Here is a 19607-nt window from a genome sequence, read left to right as displayed (position 1 = left end):
GCTGGGTGGATTATATTACTTTCGTTGTCCGGTCAAGTCCATAACAGACGTTGCATTTTGCCGACAAGAGAAATCGCCGGCGTAGCTTCACGTCATAGAATGTCGAAGAATGGGAAAGGGTTGCGAGAGAGAGCGAGAAAAAAGATATGAATGGATAGTGATTAAGTGGATCACTGGTAAACTATGCTATGGACAGGATGTGACTTCTTCATACATATTTATTCCTCCAACTTTGGATTTCTACCTTCATCACATATGCATACTTTTCATAAAAAAATCATTAAAAAACACAGACACAAACACACAGACACACACACACAGGTACACACACATACACACTTATACCCCAAACCTGAAATCCGTCATCAATTATTCACGATTAACCTGTCAGCAATTTCGTTTGTATCTACTCGAGGGAGTTAGCACTGCACATTTGTAGCCCATGAAACAAACACATTTAGATTTGGTCCTTTAACAGATGCTCGTTTTCAAAGCTCCTTCTGGGTGAGGCAAAATTAAATCACAGTCAACATTCGAGTCGGCCCAAAGAAAAGGCTGCGCAGCCACCTTTTACCCAAACGACTGTTTTCTATTTATTCTCTTCTCCTCTTCTACGCTTTCCTCTCATCCTATATTTGTCTTAACTATTTTTTTTTTCTTACTTTTTTTAATCCTATTTACTCTTCTGTTTTCATCCTTCCCTTCTCATCTCCTGTGCTTCCCTCTCCCATCCTCTTTCTTGCTCTTATCTGCACTATCTCCTCTTGTCTCCTCTCTATCTCTCCTCTCCTCTTCCTTTCTCCTTTCCTCTAAGCTCTCCTCTCCTCACTTACCTTCTCTCCCCCTCCCCTCCTTTCCTCTCTCTCCTTTCGAATCTCTTCCTATTCTCTCTTCTCCCCTGCTCTCCTCTCTTCTCCTCTCCTCTCCTCTTCTCTCCCCTCCCCTCCTCTTCTCTCCCCTCCTCTCCTCCCATCCTCTCTTCTAGTCTTCTCCTTGCCTCTTCTCTGCTTTCCTCTCCTCTTTTACATACTTCGCTCCCTCTCTTACCTTCTCCTTTCCTCCTCGATTCAACAAGTGATGTAAGGTCAAGAACCAGTTACACAATCAATAGTCGAGTGATCACTTCTTACAGACTCTCCTACAGAGGCCTAAGCCCAGAATGTCCTCAAATCCTAGCTAGGACCCTGGGTGATTCTGAAATGGCCGGAGGTGGTTTAAATGGTGAGAATCTTCAGGTGAAGTGTCATTGAAACGTCAAGGAAATGGCATGACCTTGCATTTTTAGGGTGTTATGATGCTATTCACACACACACACACACACACACACACACACACACACACACACACACACACACACACACACACACACACACACACACACACACACACACACACACACACACTTTACTTCTTACTAGTTATAGATATGGCATTGGACTCCATCATTTATGTGTATAATTTCTCATAAGGGAATTATCCAATTCAAGGTGATTAAGGTTCAACTGTCTAGACAGTGGTCCACACCCATCCCACTGTGCTGTCTGTTTGAGAGCATTCATAACTCGAAGTCGTGAGCACTTGGACTGTCCTTCCCCCCGCATGTTAATGGAGGTTGTCTTATTTTAGCAGCATGCACTCTAAAAGGAAACCAATCCAACCCAGATTTGAGTGGAAGGAGTGTGTGTGTGTGTGTGTGTGTGTGTGTGTGTGTGTGTGTGTGTGTGTGTGAAGGGGTGGGGGTGTGTGTGCTGTGCACGTGTGTGTGTGTGTCTTGAGAAATTAAGTTTAAGCAGCGAGTGACGGTGAATAGTCGAACTGAAGAAAGAAGGAACAGGCAAGGGGCTTCATCTCACGGCCATCGGAACGTTGACAGGGCTCCTAGTTTGTTCGCTTTCTCGTCACGTTTGAGTCCGATTCCTTTTTCTGTTATATCTCCCGTGGCTGGATTGCGCGTAGTGCCGACCTAGTCATGGGCAACTTGTCCCAGCGGGCTGGTACCAGGCGGAGGTTGAACAGGGAGGCAGGGTCCCTGGAACAACGCCTGCTCTCTGACACCGAAGATGTGAGTTGTCGTAGGTTAGAGACGGTGTATTCTTTGGAAGTGTTGATTTTCGGGAGTGTTTGTAGTATTATATGTAAGCTCTCTTCGTTTAGAGTCAATGAATGTTCATCTATATAAACAAACACTTGTTAGAATGTATTATCTGTATAAAGTGTGGTAATACATATTTTTGATTAATAAAATGGACGTCCAGTGAGGATTAATAGATGTTTCTTGTAGTAGTGGGATTGTATGTGGGAGTCTACTAATTAGTTTTTTTATATATATCTTCACATCCCTGAATAGTGAGGACCGTCTACATTTAATAACAGTTTATACTATATGTGATTGATGTCTATCGTTTCGGTGCTTCAGCTCAATGAGATGGCACTGTAGATAATAATGTTAGCGCGCGCTACAATTACATTTTAACCGGCCATAGTGATATGGCAGCGGCATCCACCATGTTGTGCAGTATGGATTACTTTATTTTTAGAGCACTCGCTATAGAACGGGGCCACACACACGAGGAGGATAAAGGTGTACTCTTCCTCCTTCTCTCACTGTAGGCCATTTACCTCTGTCTCCATTAAGACGTCTTGTCAGTGGCCGCCATTAACGTCTAATTGCCACGATGCCCTTCTTCATGGATGAGCCAGCAATCCAGAATAATCACCACTTGCCCAAGCACAGCAGTTACAATGATTAATACCCCCCCAGCCCCCCTCCCTGTCATATCTCATGACATTGTGTATTCAGACCACTTAACATAACAGCACCTTCGGATGTTTTGAAACTAACAGAGCTCAACATCTCTGTTTACTTTCAGTTCACTTTTTTATAGTGCCGACATGTCAGTCATCTTTCGGTTAGCTTTTTATAGCACAGACACGCCAGGCAACTCTTGGTTCGCTGTTTATAGCGCTGACATGCCACCGCTTTTTCCTTCCATCAAAACGTCGGTCCACTTTCAGCATTATTTAGCCCCGATGTGTCGGCCCGTAGTCTCATCCGCTCAGTCGTGCTCAGAGGAACGTAAGGATCACATGACCGTGACAGATTGAGAAGGAGCCAGTTATAAAAGCAGTCCCAGGGGCTCAACCCTCAGGCGCGGTAGTGTTCGTGTGTACATAAGCCTGTGAACATACTGTTTAGGATCACTTCCCTCCACTGTTTTTCCTCCATGGTGTTTGTGGTGTAGGAGGTCAGATTATTTCTCAGTTTCGGGTGCAGCGGGTTTGTTGATACGGTAGACGACACAGGAATTTCCGTTAAATAGATTTAAGCGGAAAGATTTTGTCTCTGGTTCAAGTAAAGGATATAGATGGTGCCATAAAACTCTGAGTGTGTTTACTTGTGTAGGTATGTGTGTTTGCATGGGTGTGGGAGTTTGCGTGCAGATAGGTCTGTGTGTGTGCACTTGTGTAGGTGTGTGCTTGTGTAGAGGTTTGTTTGTGTGTTGCCATGCATGTGTGATTGTGCATATGTGTGTGGGTGTGTGAGAGAATGTGTGTGAGTCTGTGAGAATGTGAGCATGTGTTTGCGTGCATCCACATATATGTGTGTGTGTGTGTGTGTGAATGTGCACGTGTGTTGTAAATAACACTCTCTGGGCCAACGTCACTATTGACTGGCCATAAGAAAAAATAACCCCACAGCTTGTCACTCCAGGCTGAGGCCAGTGTGTGATATGTAGGTGCCTATCGATCCTTGTCCGTGAAACCTACTTACTTTGTGCTAGCAATTCATTCGGTGGGCTGATATGCTAGCCTCCCTCGGTGCTGATTAAACCCTGATCTGGTTGAAAGCAAATCACACTGTGCAGCGGCTGCGTTGAGATGTACAACAACGTTGCTTGTTGTTACAGAGAAACATCAGGCCACACAATGGAGGTGGCAAAAACAAAGCAATGTCAATTCACTTGTATTACTCAAAATCGGTATCTACATTTACCATTTACCATTTAGACATAAACAACACTACAGACACACAATGCAATATAATACAATACAAATGATTGATTATAAATAAGGTCAGGTAGAAGGATGCTTATTGAAATCGACCTGCCTTTTTCCTCCCTCGTTCTGCGGGTATGTGTGTGTGTGTGTGTGTGTGTGTCGCGTAGACCCTACAGAGGCACGGCCCCCCTGTCGGTTTGGTGAATCCAGCTGCCAGTATTGTGTCATCTGCAAATGTGAGGAGTTTAGTGGAGGAGACGTGGGAGGAGCAGAACCTTGTTCAATTTAAACGCAGCGGGAGGATGGAACACTGAACAGCCCTGGGGGGTGGAGCACCTAGCCCCCCTTCATCCTCATCTTCCTCATCTTCCTCTTATCCCTCATAGAATTTGTCTAACCCAAAATGTTTCTTCAGTGTGGCAACGCCGCAACGCAAGTCAAATGACACACGGGTCTCACCGAAGGATGCGTTCCTGTCTTCTGTCTCCTGCATGTTTTATCTGGAAGAAGGGTTAAGGGTTGGGGTTGGGGGAGGGGACGAGGGGGGGGGGGGGCATAATCCCGAGTGGCAGATGAAATGCCTTCAGGGCCGGGAGCTGCTTCACTTCTCGCATTCCTCCTCGTTCCACCACAGAGTCCTCATCAGGGCCGAGCACAGGGGAACCTTGAGGATGAGACCAAAAACAGGACAGAAATAGATACAACCGGTGGGAAACGCATTGAGACCAAAGAAGGAAGTCCTATTTACTAGGTGCTTCTTTTTTTGGACATCCACAAACATGAGAATCTTAGTTTGTTGATACGTTTGCAGGATTGGTCAAGCTTCTGACTTCATGAGATCAAAACAAGTCCCCCCAACAAAACCATTGCAGAATAGTTTGAGCTTTCTTATCTATCGCGTTTCAAAACGTTGGTTCACTTCTGATGTTATCTCACATACTGTACTTGCTTCCCACACACAAACATACATGAGAGCACGCACACATACACACCCACGCCCTCACACAAGCATGCATGTACACAAATCCACGAGCGCACGGCACGCATTCACGCACACACACAACTGCACGCACGCATGCACAGAGGCACGTATTGCAGGCTAGCATGCATGCACATACACATAAATACACGCACACACGTGTACACACACACACACACACAGACACACATCCACTGCATAATGGCACCTCGTTTTTGAACCGGTGGCTTGGGTTTGTTTCTGTTCTCAGTCTATAGTCATGGGACAGTGCTAAGCGGAAACCACAATAGCCACCCAACACTACAGCTCTTTCAACACCACTGCTACCTCCAGGGCTTATTCCCTCAATTGCAAGCCGTCAGAGAGGCTTGCTGACCAATAAATCGGAAATAGATTAGATTCGCAGAAATATCTTTATAAAGCAGAAACAACAAATAAATACTGTCTGCCATGTACAAGATGGCGCCAGTGTTTGACCAAGAGGGAGTTCACAACAAAATCTAAATATAAGTACACATGTGGGATTTTACCCTATTAAATAAGCAAGTACATTGAGTAATTTAACAGACACTTTTACCCGATGCGACTTACACCTTCAGTCCAGCACACAATCAATAGAAATCTAAAGTGAAGTAGCTGCAAAAGAGGGTACCGCGGTGACAACCTAGTTAAAAAGATTAAAACTGCGCTGTATGCAGAATACAGAAGTACTTTTACTGTAATGTTTGCATTGAAGAATGAGAGGGTCAGGTGTCTTCCTGTTGAATGGTGCATGAAGACATTTCAGAAAGGTTGACTCAAACTGACTGGTCAGACACAGTGAGATGAATGATGACCAATACGACTAAGAGCTGGAGTTGCACTTAAGCCCTAACTGCCCAGGTGAACTACGCTACCTCCCTGACCTGCTACCTTATAAATAAAGATGTTTTCAAGGCAACAATACAGCCAGAAAACAGGCCGAGGTTGTCTGGACAAGACGATGGCCAAAGAACAAGTGAAGGGGAAGAGGTTGTCAGGACAACAAGAAGAATGTTGTCAGCACAACACGACTCAATAACGGGAAAAAGGGAGAAGTTATTAAAATCAACAGGACAGCCTGAAAATGGAAAGAGCTGTAGCAGTATTCAGTGCCAGAAAACAAATAGGGGAAAGTGGTTACATTGAGCTGTGCAATTAATCAAATTTTAATCGCAAATTCGATTTTTGTGTCAAACTATCTCCAACTAATATAATCGGGTTGAACTGTATTATTATTTATTTATTTTATTTGATAGATATCGCAAAACAGCTTGATACATATTTGTTTATTATTTTCGACTTTTATTTTCGAAAACAAAATGGTAAGGGGAATTTTCTAACTTCTCTGTTACAGTGTTAATTTGGAGAGAAATGCTGAATAAATGCATCATGCTTTCAAACTCAAAAATAATCGTTTGAACAATCGTGAGTTCAATATTGACCAAAATAATCATGATTATGATTTTTTCCATAATCGAGCAGCCCATGGTCACAATGTGTGTGTTGTTTTAGCCCAGCGAGATCAGGACCTAGTGATCTCTGAGGTGTACATGTGACGTAGAAGGGTTCAAGTCTGCCAACTGCCTAAGCCTCATTAACAGCTGCTTACACGTCGTCTATTTGCAGTGCTAAGTCAATTAAACGCTAGCCCTTCGAAAGCAATAAGCAGTGCCAACATGTAAGCCTCTGCCTCCATAACAGAGAGAGAGCGACATTAGCAAACGGAAGTGCTGACGGAATGGCAGTTGTGTGTATTTTGATAGATTGCTAACAACCCGTGAGTTGTAAGTATGAAAGCGTTGTGTAGCACCAGTGTAGCTGGCTGGTGCTAATTGAGTATGACAGCGTTTGGCGTGTTGGCGTATGGCAGGCTGTTCATGGATATGACCACTGGAGCTTTGAGGAGAGTGGCAGCGGAGTTGGTTGAGTCCAGCGTTGGGTGTAATGTGAGTTTTTTACGTTTTGTTCTAACATCAAGCAAATATTACGAAAATAACGATCAGTAACATTTTCGTTTTTTTTTGTGTAAAACGGAATGCTTCTAGTACTGAAGACAAAAGCTGAATTTAAACTGTGCTCAATGACTAATAAGGAGCAGGTGGGCAGGGTCTACAATTAAGACCTTCCACCAGCTAATGGAAGATTGTTTTGACCTAGATAGGGTTTACCAAAAAACATACTTTTAAAGTTAATTGTGGATGCTGTCGATAGGGGTTAGGACCTTTTCTCAACGAGAGCTACAGGCTGGCCGAGGACACTGGGGATCGAACCTTGGTGATGGAACTTTTCGGCTTGTAGTCACACTTTACTGTCTCATAACGAAGAAAATATATTAATTTAGCTGAAGTTATGTAAAATCCTTGTTGGTTGCCATGTCCTGGAGCTATTTCAAACCAAAATCTCGGGTAGCCGGCTTCGATGGTCTTTGTTGCTTCTCAACTCAATTAAAATGGGCCAAATTGAAAATTTAGGTGCATAATAGTACCAAGTACTACCGACTGGTATTTCCAAAATGGGTTACAATTATACAGAAACATAGATGTATTTTTCCAGTTTCCTAAATTAAATTACATTTTCAGCCATGTATAACCTAATTGCAATACCTCTTTTTAAGTCACGCGAACCCAGGGTTCTGTTTTTATGATCATCATTGGAATGCTAGCGAGAGGTCATGTTGTGTCAACACAACGGTTGTCAGTAACAATGTGTGTTGATGTTCCGTTCTAAAACACTCCAAAGTCACAAAAAAGCATTTGCCCCATTATACCTTTATTTAATCATTATTAAATCAACGAGAGAAATTAAAGAAAGAAAAATAATCATCCATTTAAATGACATTCTTCTTGACGTCGAGCACCTTGCCTCTGCCATTATATATGTACGTCGGCATTCATACTCAGTCATTAGAATGGCATAGCTGTCACCGTTAGCATTAGCATGCTGATTCCTGCAGCTAAGGTGGGCTATGTTGACAGCAACCCAGTGAGAAACCTGTCTGCCAGATGGCTTTGGGGGGGGGGCAAGAGGAGGGCTTCGGCCGGGGAACACTTTAATCAATCTGATTATGGGGAAATGCTGTCTGTATTTTTAGCCTCTCCATGGCAGTCCAGTGGCAATTCATTGACTTTCATCTAATAAGCGGTCGTGTTTATCTCCCGGGTGGTTGTATTCGTACACAGCACGTGAACTCAAGGTAGTAGCCATAGCTATACTAGCTGTATAGCTATATGGATAAACAGTAGTTATTTTAGCTATAGAGATAACACTAGCTTTACTGGCCATAGCTATGTCACTAGTTATTAGTAACTGTAGCGACAACACTATATGTTAGCTTTGGTAGCTATAGAAGTTCCAGCAATAACATTGGCAATAGTAGCTATAGCGCTGACGGTAGCTAAAGTAGCTCTAGCCATTACAGGAGATATAGTAGGGTTATATGTTAAAGTAGCTCTTGCAGCTATTGCTAGTATTAGGGTACATGTTTTGTCTCTATTAACTTCACTAAATTTTCCATTAGGTTAATAAAGCATCATGATTAAAAAGGTAGTATTATAGGTAGTCTATACCAAATCATCATTACACAAGAGTGGTCTTGTCATCTCTACCCGGATCAAATTCTAGAACAATAGCCCACTTTGTGACTGGTCTTGAGTAGAAAGGCACTTAGTATATTACAGTTGAAGAATCGCCTCTTCGGTCAGATTTTCTATAATAGAAACAAAATGGTAGTTACATCAACATCTCCATTGACTTACCTCCTATAATTCTTTCAATTTCATGGCTCCATGTCAAACAGTCCAAAGTGCTCTCCCTGGGAGCGGGGCCAAAAGTCAAAGTGATATTGTGTCCCGTCAAAGATCTAGGCTCAAGTAGACCATGGATCGGGGAAATTGAATTAATCTCCAATAAAAGGGAAAAGCAATTTGTCACAGATGTGATGTCATGTTCAAGCCAATTCTGAAATAAATTACTGAGCTATCTAAACTCAATATTTCTTCACAAAAGAAGGCATTGAGGCAATGCCGACGAGAAGCCAGCGATGCCGTTACACACTCACTCCATTGTAATGGTGCCTGGATCTGCCAGACATAATTGTAGCATCACAACCACAAAAAACAAACCAAATAAAACGAAAGGCCATTTTGCATTTGGGTTCTGCTTTGCACAATCATGATACTAGAAGAGATATATTTCCTGTGTGCTGTGGGGTCTTATTTTAGCTTTTTTCCAAAGCACTTACAGTGAATTTGGATTTGGACGTGATTAACCTACTCATTAATCGCGTCCAAATCCAAATTCCAAATCCAAATTGGGTTCGATCCCTAATTTCCGCAGTGGTCATCTCTTGAGTAGGATGCCTTGCGTCACGCGATACCTCCTGTGGAAATTTGGTATCCAATTAATCTGGATTTGGCGCAGCCCTGGTACCTTCCGGGTAGTAGTTGGACCACTATCCACTACGCAACAACACTCTCCTGCCCTCTTTTTCTACACATAATGCAGACGTGTATGATTATCAGTTCCTACATGAGTTGTAATGCAGAGACGTACGATGATGCCATATGGTCACATCCCCCCCATCGTCACTGTGTGACATATTTGTACACCCAGATTACATAAACAAACCCACTTCCTCTGCCAGATGAGGAATGTAAGATATTGTATCTGCCACACCACATATTGCATGTCGCGGGCCCATTTCTTATTAGTACGGCTTGCAGAGCCCAGCTGGTAGCAGTTATTTTTATTTATTCTGCGAGATTACTATCTCCAATTCAGTATCTACCAGCTAATAATACGCCACGAATGACCCCATGTTAGTACCGTCACATTTGTCGCAATGTCTTTGCACCACTTACCACTTTGATAAGAAAATGTATTAGTTATTAATTTGTTTTTTAATAACAAGATACTGAGGGTATTCATTCACTACTGTCTTTGAATATTCATGTGTGTGTGTGTGTGTGTGTGTGTGTGTGTGCACGTGTGTGTGTGTGTGTGTGTGTGTGTGTGTGTGTGTGTGTGTGTGTGTGTGTGTGTGTGTGTGCGTGTATGGATGTGTGTGATGACTCCAAGACCCACTCTCCCTTTATAAACTATTCTTTTAATTCAACATGATGAATAAGAGAGTGCATTGCTATCGAATCTTCTCTGCTCATCCCGTAAATCATATTATGGGATGTATTTGACCATCTCCTCCTCCGGCTGAAACCCATCCAAAAGTCTGTTTAGTACCAAGAACAAAATCCATTTATTTTCCTGTTTAGAAAAGACACAGACACATGTTTAGTGAGATTTATGCATCTCTTCTTTACCCCAGTACGCTGTGAGTGTCTCACATTATAGTGGTAATTACATCAAATGCATGCCCTCTGCATAAACTGAACTTTGTCCCGCACACACTCGTGTTCATATCACAGATTGGGTCTTTGTTGTAGAGAGCCTTGGTCAAGCCCCCGGCGCTGCCCCCAAGGGACCTTGTTTGAGAAAAAATGTAAACGGTAGCGAATGGCGAGAGAAAAATAACTTGAGAAAGCTTGTTTGGTGGACAAACACCAAGCCGTCCCAGAAGACTTGAACTAAATGGAATAAAAACGCTTTTCTGTTTATAACCCATGCTGTAACCGTCCGGAACTCAAATGTATATATTTAACACAACAAAATAAAATGTAAATATATGTACTATATATATATATACATATTGATGGATGGGGAATGTTGAGTCTAATTCTGGGGTTCGGGTTAGTTTCCTTTTCAGTTCCTTAATATTCATCTTTCATAGTTTTTATTCAAAAAACTTTTGATAAAGATATTAATTTTGTTCATATTGGCTCAATGTCGGTACAGGAAAATAACTTTTCTATAAACAGGTCATCAAATATAAATGTCAAACAACTTTTACAGGTTATTAAATAAAAAACAAATTCAAAAAATTCCTCCTTGTCTTGCTCTACATTTTCCTAATGCCTTTGTGAATAGACAGTGTTTTAGCTGTTTGGGTTTACTTCAATCGATAATATGGTACAGAATTATGATCCTTAGGTCCTTTATTCCGACAAGGACTACAATAATGTCTGCCATGTTCAAGTGCAAGTGCTTTCTTATCTGTTCTATCATAAATCCACTCCACACCTCCCTACTGTGCATCTCTCTTCTCACACACCCTTCTCGTCCTATCTCTCACTATCTCTCTCCTTTTACTATCTCTCCCCTCTCCCTCCCTTAATCATGCTGTTTCTCTGTCTCTCTGCCTCACCCCCCAACTCTATTTCTCCCTCTCACTCTGACACACACACACACACACACACACACACACACACACACACACACACACACACACACACACACACACACACACACACACACACACACACACACACACACACACACACAAACACACACAACTGGCATAAGCCACAGAGCCTAATGCCATGCCTCTTGCTCACTGTTTGCTTGTCCATAAAATCAGTGCGGTACATTCCCAACTTCCCTCACTTCTCCCCCTCGCCCAAAACCCTCCCCCTCAACAGCACTTGTCTTTAGCGTGACAGAAGATAACTAATCAACCCACTGTCCATCCCCTCCTCTCTCCCTCCCCTCTCTCTCTCTCCCCTCTCTCTCTCTCTCTCTCTCTCTCTCCCCTCTCTCTAACTCACCCCGGGTAGAAGTGTGACTGCCTGCTCAGCCTGGAAGCCTACTCGGTGGACCAGAAGCGCCGCGTGTGTCAGTGCCTGAAGGAAAACATCGACAAGCAGATCCAGCTCCAGAGAAGGGAGCCCGTGGCCACGCACTTTGAGCAGGTAGGTGAACACTCCCTATAGTGCTCCCCCTTATCTCCCCACGACGAGCCTCTCCGGGGAGCCTCTCCCTGGGCAGCGATTGGCTTGTTTATTTTATTTTATTTTTTTCCGCTTGCAGCCACACCCTGTGTGCTAGGCCACGCCCCCTTGAGGCAACTGACGTTATGGGGAAATGTACAGAGTGTTGGACGCACTTGTTTCGTACACGCCTTCTACGTGTTTTTTTGCCCCGGGTTTTGCATTAGAGGGTTGAGTCTATTATACTAAAATACTATTATTATTCAACATTTGGTCTAAATTAAACTTTTCGTGAATACATTTACATGTTGGGTTTGAAACTAGCTATTCAGTTGGTTTAAAACTAGATCTATACGTTTTAACGATTTAATTCTAAATCGTTTGGTTTTACAGCTAGGATAGGCAATTTGAAGAAACATGCCAGAGTATTTGAAAGTTTGAAAGTATCAAACAGAAAAAGTCCCACCACTCCCTTTGGCTCTCCCTCCAAAAGATCTCCCCCAAAGCACATGACCAGCTCGACTCCGATCATGCACAATGAGAGAGTGCAGGTAGGCGGGTATGTAGGTAGGCCAACCAATAATTTAATTTGGGCTGACTGAAATGATTGAATAAGGTTATTACAGATCAGCAACTGCCACAGATACAGGTTTAGATTTATTTTTTGTCAGAGCAATCGATTTACTGATTGCTGGATGCAAGAATCTCAACAAATATGACAAAAAAAGCTTCTGATATATACTGCTTACCCTAGCTTTAAACCATATATTCTTTTTAAACTAAATATAATCACTTGGTATACAATTAAATATACAGCCTTGGTTTAAAACTAGATCTAGTCACATTTGGCTTCAAACTAGATATACACGTCAAGTTCTGAACTAGATCTACACGTTTGTTTTAGGCATTTATGCACTTGGTTCGCACCAACTGTTTCATATTATTGGATACAACTTCATTTTACACGCCTGTTCTAAAACTACACTCACAGGTGTGATGCAAGACTAGGTACAGATATAGGCCCGGTCTAAAAACCAGACACAATACACCGTCTTATCCCACAACAGTTCACCTCCTTGCATACCGGGCCGGGGGATTACTTTGCATGCAGCTACAACCAAAACAACCCTTGTAGTTCTCTGAGGCTCCCCGCCCTCACGCTGTCTCCCGTGGGTGCTCACTAGGAGCAGGGCACGGGGACCCGTAGGAAGTCAACAATACCCGTCCTTCCACCGGCAGGGTTACCAGGGGGGAGACGGGGAGGGGATGACATGGTGCGTGCCACTTTTGAATCTTCGTGATGTTTTCCAAAACGCTACCTGAGGAAAATCCCAAGCGCCAAGTGCTCCCCAGGGGACCCGGGTTGCCTTTGTAATTAGGTGTTGTGGTGGAGGCGTTTTTAGTTTCCGAGGTTGTTTTTTTTTACTCTGTATTTAGAGGAACGTGTCGTCCCAGGGAGAACACTGCTGCTAATGTCGGCCACTTTGAAAGCACTTAGCGAGCGGGGATATGCTATTCAGTAGGATCCTGCTGCACGAAAATCATGACAGACTTTTGTCTTTCAAACAACCCCCGAATTAGTTTGCTTCTTTACAGCCAACTCACTTTGAATAGTTGAGTTTTTTTAAACCAGGGTCGGGCCCATGAATGCAGCCAATGGGATGGGTCCCTTCCTGGCTTAGGCAGAACGGGCACAGGATGGGGTCGGGTCTGCTTTGGTTCTTCTTCTTTGCTAGGAATCTGCACTTTGTGTGTTGAGGTGAAAGGTGATTCGAAAATGAATTCGGTCTTTGTGTGTGATATATTCACAGTCTGTGTGTGTATTTAATGCTCCTCGGGTTTATTCCTGCAGAACACGAGGGAGGGAGTGAGCCACTCTGCCAGAATGTTTGTGTATTTGCCGAAGGGATTCAATATGAGCCATTTTTTACCCAGCAGTGCAAATGAAAAGTAGATCGATATCTGAATATATTTGCACCATGTTCAATATTTGAACTTTGAGTGTGTGTGTGTGTGTGTGTGTGTGTGTGTGTGTGTGTGTGTGTGTGTGTTTGCTTGCAAGGGGGCTGTGTGTAGGTGTATGTATGTATGTGTGTGTGTGTCTGTGTGTGTGTGTGTGTGTATGTTTTTGCTGGGAGCTGTGTGTGCATCTGTGTGTGTGTGTGTGTGTGGGTGCGTCATATGTGTGTATGTGCGTCGTGCTTGCGTCACCGCTATAACCTCTTCTAATTGATGGATGGCTCATATGAGGATATGCATTGGGTTGAGAGAGCAATAGATAACACAGTCCTTTGTCTCTCTCTCTGTCTCCCTCCCTCTCTTTACCTCCATCGTTCTCCTTCCCCTCACAGTCTCAAACACTCACTCATTAAATAGCTTACTCACTCAAATAGCAGGTTTACTTGGTGACCCCTCTTATAAATTGTGTCTAATTACTATTATTTAGCCACAATGCATGTATCCTCATACACAAGATTCCCAACAGCGGATAACAGCGAGGCTTGACGTGGCCGCTATGTGTTCATAGAAGGCTATTAACTCGGGCTCCGCCGTAATAGAATCCCCATTGTCCTGAAGGCATGCAAAACAGACACTTAATCACGGGAATGTTGCCCGATGAATTGGTTCACTTTTGATTGCGTTTTTTCGGGGGAATAATGAATACCTCAGAGGCACCAAGTTAATATTCCTGGTCGTCAGCGTTATCATCATCCTTTCAAAAACATCTTTAATTATGCGAAAGGGATTTATTATGTCTTGAATATTGCATATGTTTTTCTTCACACGCGGGGGCCATTTCAACAATGGCTGGGGTACGGGTTGAGGATTCATTTCAGTTAGCGATCTTCAATCCAAGGAGCCCGAATTCTTACACTATGGGATGGCCATTCATTAATTTATTGTCACAACTCTCTGAGCATTCTTTTCGCCGAGCTTCAGACTACTGCAGTGCGACCTGCATTACAGATACCCCTAATAAACATCACCAATAAAACACTCCCCATGTATTGATTGATTATTATAGTGCCTGTGAAACGGTGCTCCTACTTTACTCCATCGCCGCGGTGCAGGTGATCAATAGTTGGATCGTAGATAATAAACGTAGGTCATAATAATGTACTTTGTCATCCTAATGAAAGTGAAAACTAATAGCAAGCTGGGAACCGGCGTACTACCCTGGTCATAAATGAATTTAGGAAATGAGTCAGAACTGTACACGGTGTGTTTCAGAGGGCAGCTTCCTGCTACTGCCATTCACAGACACAGAGTGGGTCTGTAATCCCCTAATCCATTGGTGAGCACACACAGAGACTAAATCTGACACTGCCAGTGTGTGGAGCATTGCAAGACGCCATTATGGGGAGATGGAGAGAGAGGCAGGAGGCTCATTTGTATGTTTTTTAGTTTCAAATGTAGACGTTTAACACAAAATACAGCACTGCGTGGTCCCAAAATCTGTATTGTTATTGAAGTGCACTTTGTGTGTATTGTAATTTATTGTTAATCCAATTGTATGTTCATGCAATACAAAACACACACCTGCACACACACACACACAATGGTGTCGACATTTCCTGCTTCATTGTTAAAGGAGGAATTTACATTTAGGGGAAATGTACATTGGTTTCTATTGTTCAATTTTAAACACATGTTTCCTTTTGTAGCCAGAAATAAGCCTCTGCTGTTGCAGTGCACCCACACGTTGGTGGCAGTGTCAGCTTGCTGTTTCTCAACTCAAGTTCAATGTGTGCTTAGGCTTTTAGTTAGCATCTTAGTCACTTGTATTCGAATAGAACGAAATGGCTAAATGTCTGCTAAATGAGGAGATTGTGATGGAGTTGAAGGCAAAGGAATATTAAATGAGGGAATGGAACAGAGGAGAAGAGGATTGAACGAGCCGAACTTAGGTGCTAGTGCAGTGTTGGGGTTAGGGAACTTGGGACCGATGATTTGTATTTACTGTGTTGTAACAGCTGTGCGTCTGGAAAGCCGTTGGGTCCTCTCCCAGGTTTGAATGTCAAGGAGCTTAATCTTCAGCCTGATAATATTTTGTTATTAGGCATGACAATGTGACCTGAATTTAGCGCTTCATATCGCACACTGTGGTTTGACCCAGTAGTCCCAATCTCAAAAGTTGAGTGAACCAGTTTGAACCACTTTGAATCAGATTTCTCTGTGTCGGTTGTTGTTGTGTTTATGATCATTGGAATAGCCAGGCCAAAACTGCCAAAGATTCAGCAAACCAATAAACTCTACAGTAACACACCCGACGGCAAGTTTTTTAATTGTGTGGTGTCCGATTTATGGTGTGGTGTGTCGACACAAATGTATGTATTCCGATTAAGACCTTTTACTCTGAAGATAATACATTGTATTAGCGTGGTAAGGCTTTAGTGTGGCTTACGTTTGAATAATTGATGAGGATCTTAAATGGTCATTTGAATCCAAAAGTCTGTAGTTTGCATTCTCATTTTGCATCTATGCAGCTAATGTTTGTCTAAGACACAAACATTAGCTGCTTCGCTGTGCATTGTCTCTGATAACAAACCCCATGTGTGTGTGTGTGTGTTTGCGTGTGTGTGTGTGTGTGTGTGTGTGTGTGTGTGTGTGTGTGTGTGTGTGTGTGTGTGTGTGTCAATCTCTCACACTGACACACACTCTCACCCGTGCACAGACACACAAGCACACACACACACACTCACACACACAAATCTGCACGCACACACACACACACACACACACACACACACACACACACACACACACACACACACACACACACACACACACACACACACACGCAAACACACACACACACGCAAACACACACACACACACACACACACACATCTGCAAACACACACACACACACACACACAAATCTGCACGCACAGGCTATGTCAGCAGTGTTCTACCGTCTGTGACATTTAGGTTGAGCTCTGACTGGCATAGAGCCAACGCCACAAGCCGCTGAAAATGGCTTCTTCTCTGGTCACTACCTATCTGCATGCACAATAGTGAGAAGTTAAGTGGCCTTACATTACAATGGGCTACCTCTGACCCAGTATTCAAAATGTAATGCATTAGGGTGGCCAAGTCATTCTAAAATAAATGGGTATATGCAAGTAACTAGTTGGATTATAATAATGTAGTTACTCCCATCCATGAGATTAATGTAGCCATTTTGAAAGCACCATACAATCATAATCTTGGATGTCTATCATCAGCCTGTTGGTATCTATAAGGCAACTACTAAACAATGCTGATCCCAAACAACTGCTCCAATCCTATTTATGAGTCTGAAATGAATTTAGGATGATCTTTCTTTCTTTCTCATCCTTCTCTCATACGCGTGTCCGTCCCGTCTTCACACCCTCTGCCTCTCTAACCCCCCGCCCCCTATTTCATTTCCTTTAGTCCTCTGTATTTGATGTGGGACACACGTTATCTTGGCACTTGTCCTTTCTCATTCGTTGACAGGCCGTCTGCTTGTAGGACACGGTCCACCTCCACCTGTCTACCCCCATCCCCCCTGCTCTTTAATCTGTGGGCCTGTCACCTGTTGAAGCCCCAAGGCTCCCTGCCTCCTGTCTCTGTCTCCCCCCGCGTCCACCCTTATCATCTCACTCCGTCTTTATGTCTGCCTTTATGTCCGAGCATGCACACACACACATACATACATACTAACGCATACACACGCACACATGCACACACACACACACACACACACACGCACAAGCATGCATAAACATGCACACACACACACTCAAAAAAATCACATACACAAACAAACACTCACACACACATGGCCTCACACATACATGCACGCACAATAACACGTGCACACACTGCTACGTACATGCTTCCAAACACATAGTCACGTGCGCCCATGCGAAAGGGTAGATAACATACACTCGTACAAGCACCAGCACACGCGCACGTTCACTTAAACACAGAGCCAATGCTGTGGAGTTATTATCAAGGCCTTTCCGCTTAAATATTAATTATTCTTTTCATCCTTTGATAGAACTGGGTTGCCCTCTTCATTGTTATACAATGTACCAACTCCTCTACATCAGTTTAGGTAACACACGGTCCAATTTCACATATAATTCTGCCTCATACGGTCTGGGCTTTAATGATGTTGTTAATTATAGTCATTAAACGGTTAGTCCATTTAGCGTCTCCAGGGCTACACCACATTGAAGCAGGGTTCGTTCTTTATCTGGGTACCCTACACTTTGACAATAATGCCGGAAACTGGTTCCCAAAATGAAGCCAAAGATTGGAGGTTTATTATGAAAGAAAGACTTTCGGACGCCACCATAGAATTAGCAAACATAACACGAATCGACCCCAATATTGGTAAATCCGATACAGTTATTAGTACCAGAGAAGGAATGGGGCAGAACAGTATTCAAAAAGGTACTGGGTTCGATGCCCAATGTCCACAGTCTTCCTGTAGGCATCATTGAGCCAGCTACCCTCTCCCTAAATGGCCGGTACCAAGTGTCCTCTAAATGGTTGTAAATAGTAAAAACAATTTAAACCACTGCTCTAAAAGTACACAGTAGACCCAGTTGGCAGTGTTTTTAAAAAAATATATTTCTTTAGTTGAAAGAAAAATCCAGAACACGGTACGTTTAAAGAGCACAGCAAACCTTTATAAAGGTTTGTAGGAGGAAGTTAGCCGGGATCCGCCGTCAGATGATGGACACTTAGGGGACGGGCGTGTGAAAGTGTGTGTGTGCGTGTGTCGGTCGTGTTTGTGTGTTTTATGAGGTGTGAACAATATGGCTGCCTGCTTCCGGGCTCCTCTTTGATAGGTCTTGATTCACTGCTTTGATTCACATTGTAGCTACTGCTAAAAATAGCTCAGAGAAGGAAGTAGAGGGAGAGAGAGATAGAGGGGAGGGCTGGAGGGACACTGATTTGCTCTGTGGGGACTCGGTCTCCCTTCTGTTTTGTTTTTTTCTATCCTTCCGTATTCCCTTAAACCTTCTGTCTGGACAGCATTGCATCATTGTAGTTTGTCCCTTATCCTCTATTCCTCCTTTTTTCAGACTTCTCCCCCCTCCCACGGTCTCAGTCTCCCTCTCTTTCAATGTCTCTCTTTCTCTATCCATCCTATTCTGCTCCCTTTTTCTCCCTTTACCTCTCTCTCTGTCTCTGTCTCTGTCTCTCTCTCTCCCTCTCTCTCTCTCTCTCTCTCTCTCTCTCTCTCTCTCTCTCTCTCTCTCTCTCTCTCTCTCTCTCTCCCACTGTCTCACTGTTTCACATTGACACACACACACCTCATCCATGCGTGGCAGAGCTGGGACTGCAGTGAACCAGGGAAGAGCAGAACGAGAGGAGTGGGGGAAAGGAATGATAAAGGGGAAACAAACACGACAGACATATGGTCACGTTGGACTTTTTTTGTTGTTTTGTCGCTATACAGTCATTAGCTTTAACCTCTTCTGCATGAGGGTGCATCTGTGTGTGTGTGTGTGACTGTGCGTATGTTTACTGTTCTCTCTCGGGGTCCGGGATGTCACGCTAATAAAGGCGTTGTTCTTGTAAAGACGTTGACACCAACACCTGTGTCTCCAGATGCCCATGTTTAAGGTAATGTGCACGCCATTTATACCACGCTAGGCTAGACAGTCACTGCCTGACGTCATGTTACGGAGCTACTGCTAAAAGTTACACTGGCTGTTTGCGGGGATTCTCTGAGCCTGGAGCTAGAATGCCTGTATTTTTTGACTTCAATTGATTCACTCTGCCCTTTTTTCTGAAAATGTTCAGAA

At 43.4% G+C, this 19607-nt stretch overlaps 1 protein-coding gene across 7 annotated transcripts in view; it reads left to right on the top strand.

Moving 5' to 3' along the window:
• Nucleotides 1–19607, top strand: part of rgs3a (regulator of G protein signaling 3a) — a 111660-nt gene that overhangs the window by 42665 nt on the left and 49388 nt on the right. For 6 of the 7 annotated variants that reach the window (XM_030341373.1, XM_030341366.1, XM_030341365.1 and 3 more), the window contains one exon: nt 11665–11799. In XM_030341373.1, the coding sequence (XP_030197233.1) occupies nt 11665–11799 (135 nt within the window). Of the gene's footprint in view, nt 1–6640; nt 6946–11664; nt 11800–19607 lie in introns of those variants that run through there. The other variant, XM_030341368.1, reaches the window with a different exon arrangement.

This window comes from Gadus morhua, chromosome 19 (assembly GCF_902167405.1).
Source record: "Gadus morhua chromosome 19, gadMor3.0, whole genome shotgun sequence".
In the NCBI taxonomy this organism is placed as follows: domain Eukaryota; kingdom Metazoa; phylum Chordata; class Actinopteri; order Gadiformes; family Gadidae; genus Gadus; species Gadus morhua.
The sequence above is the reverse complement of the archived record's forward strand: the minus strand, read 5'-3'. Positions and strand labels throughout refer to the sequence as shown.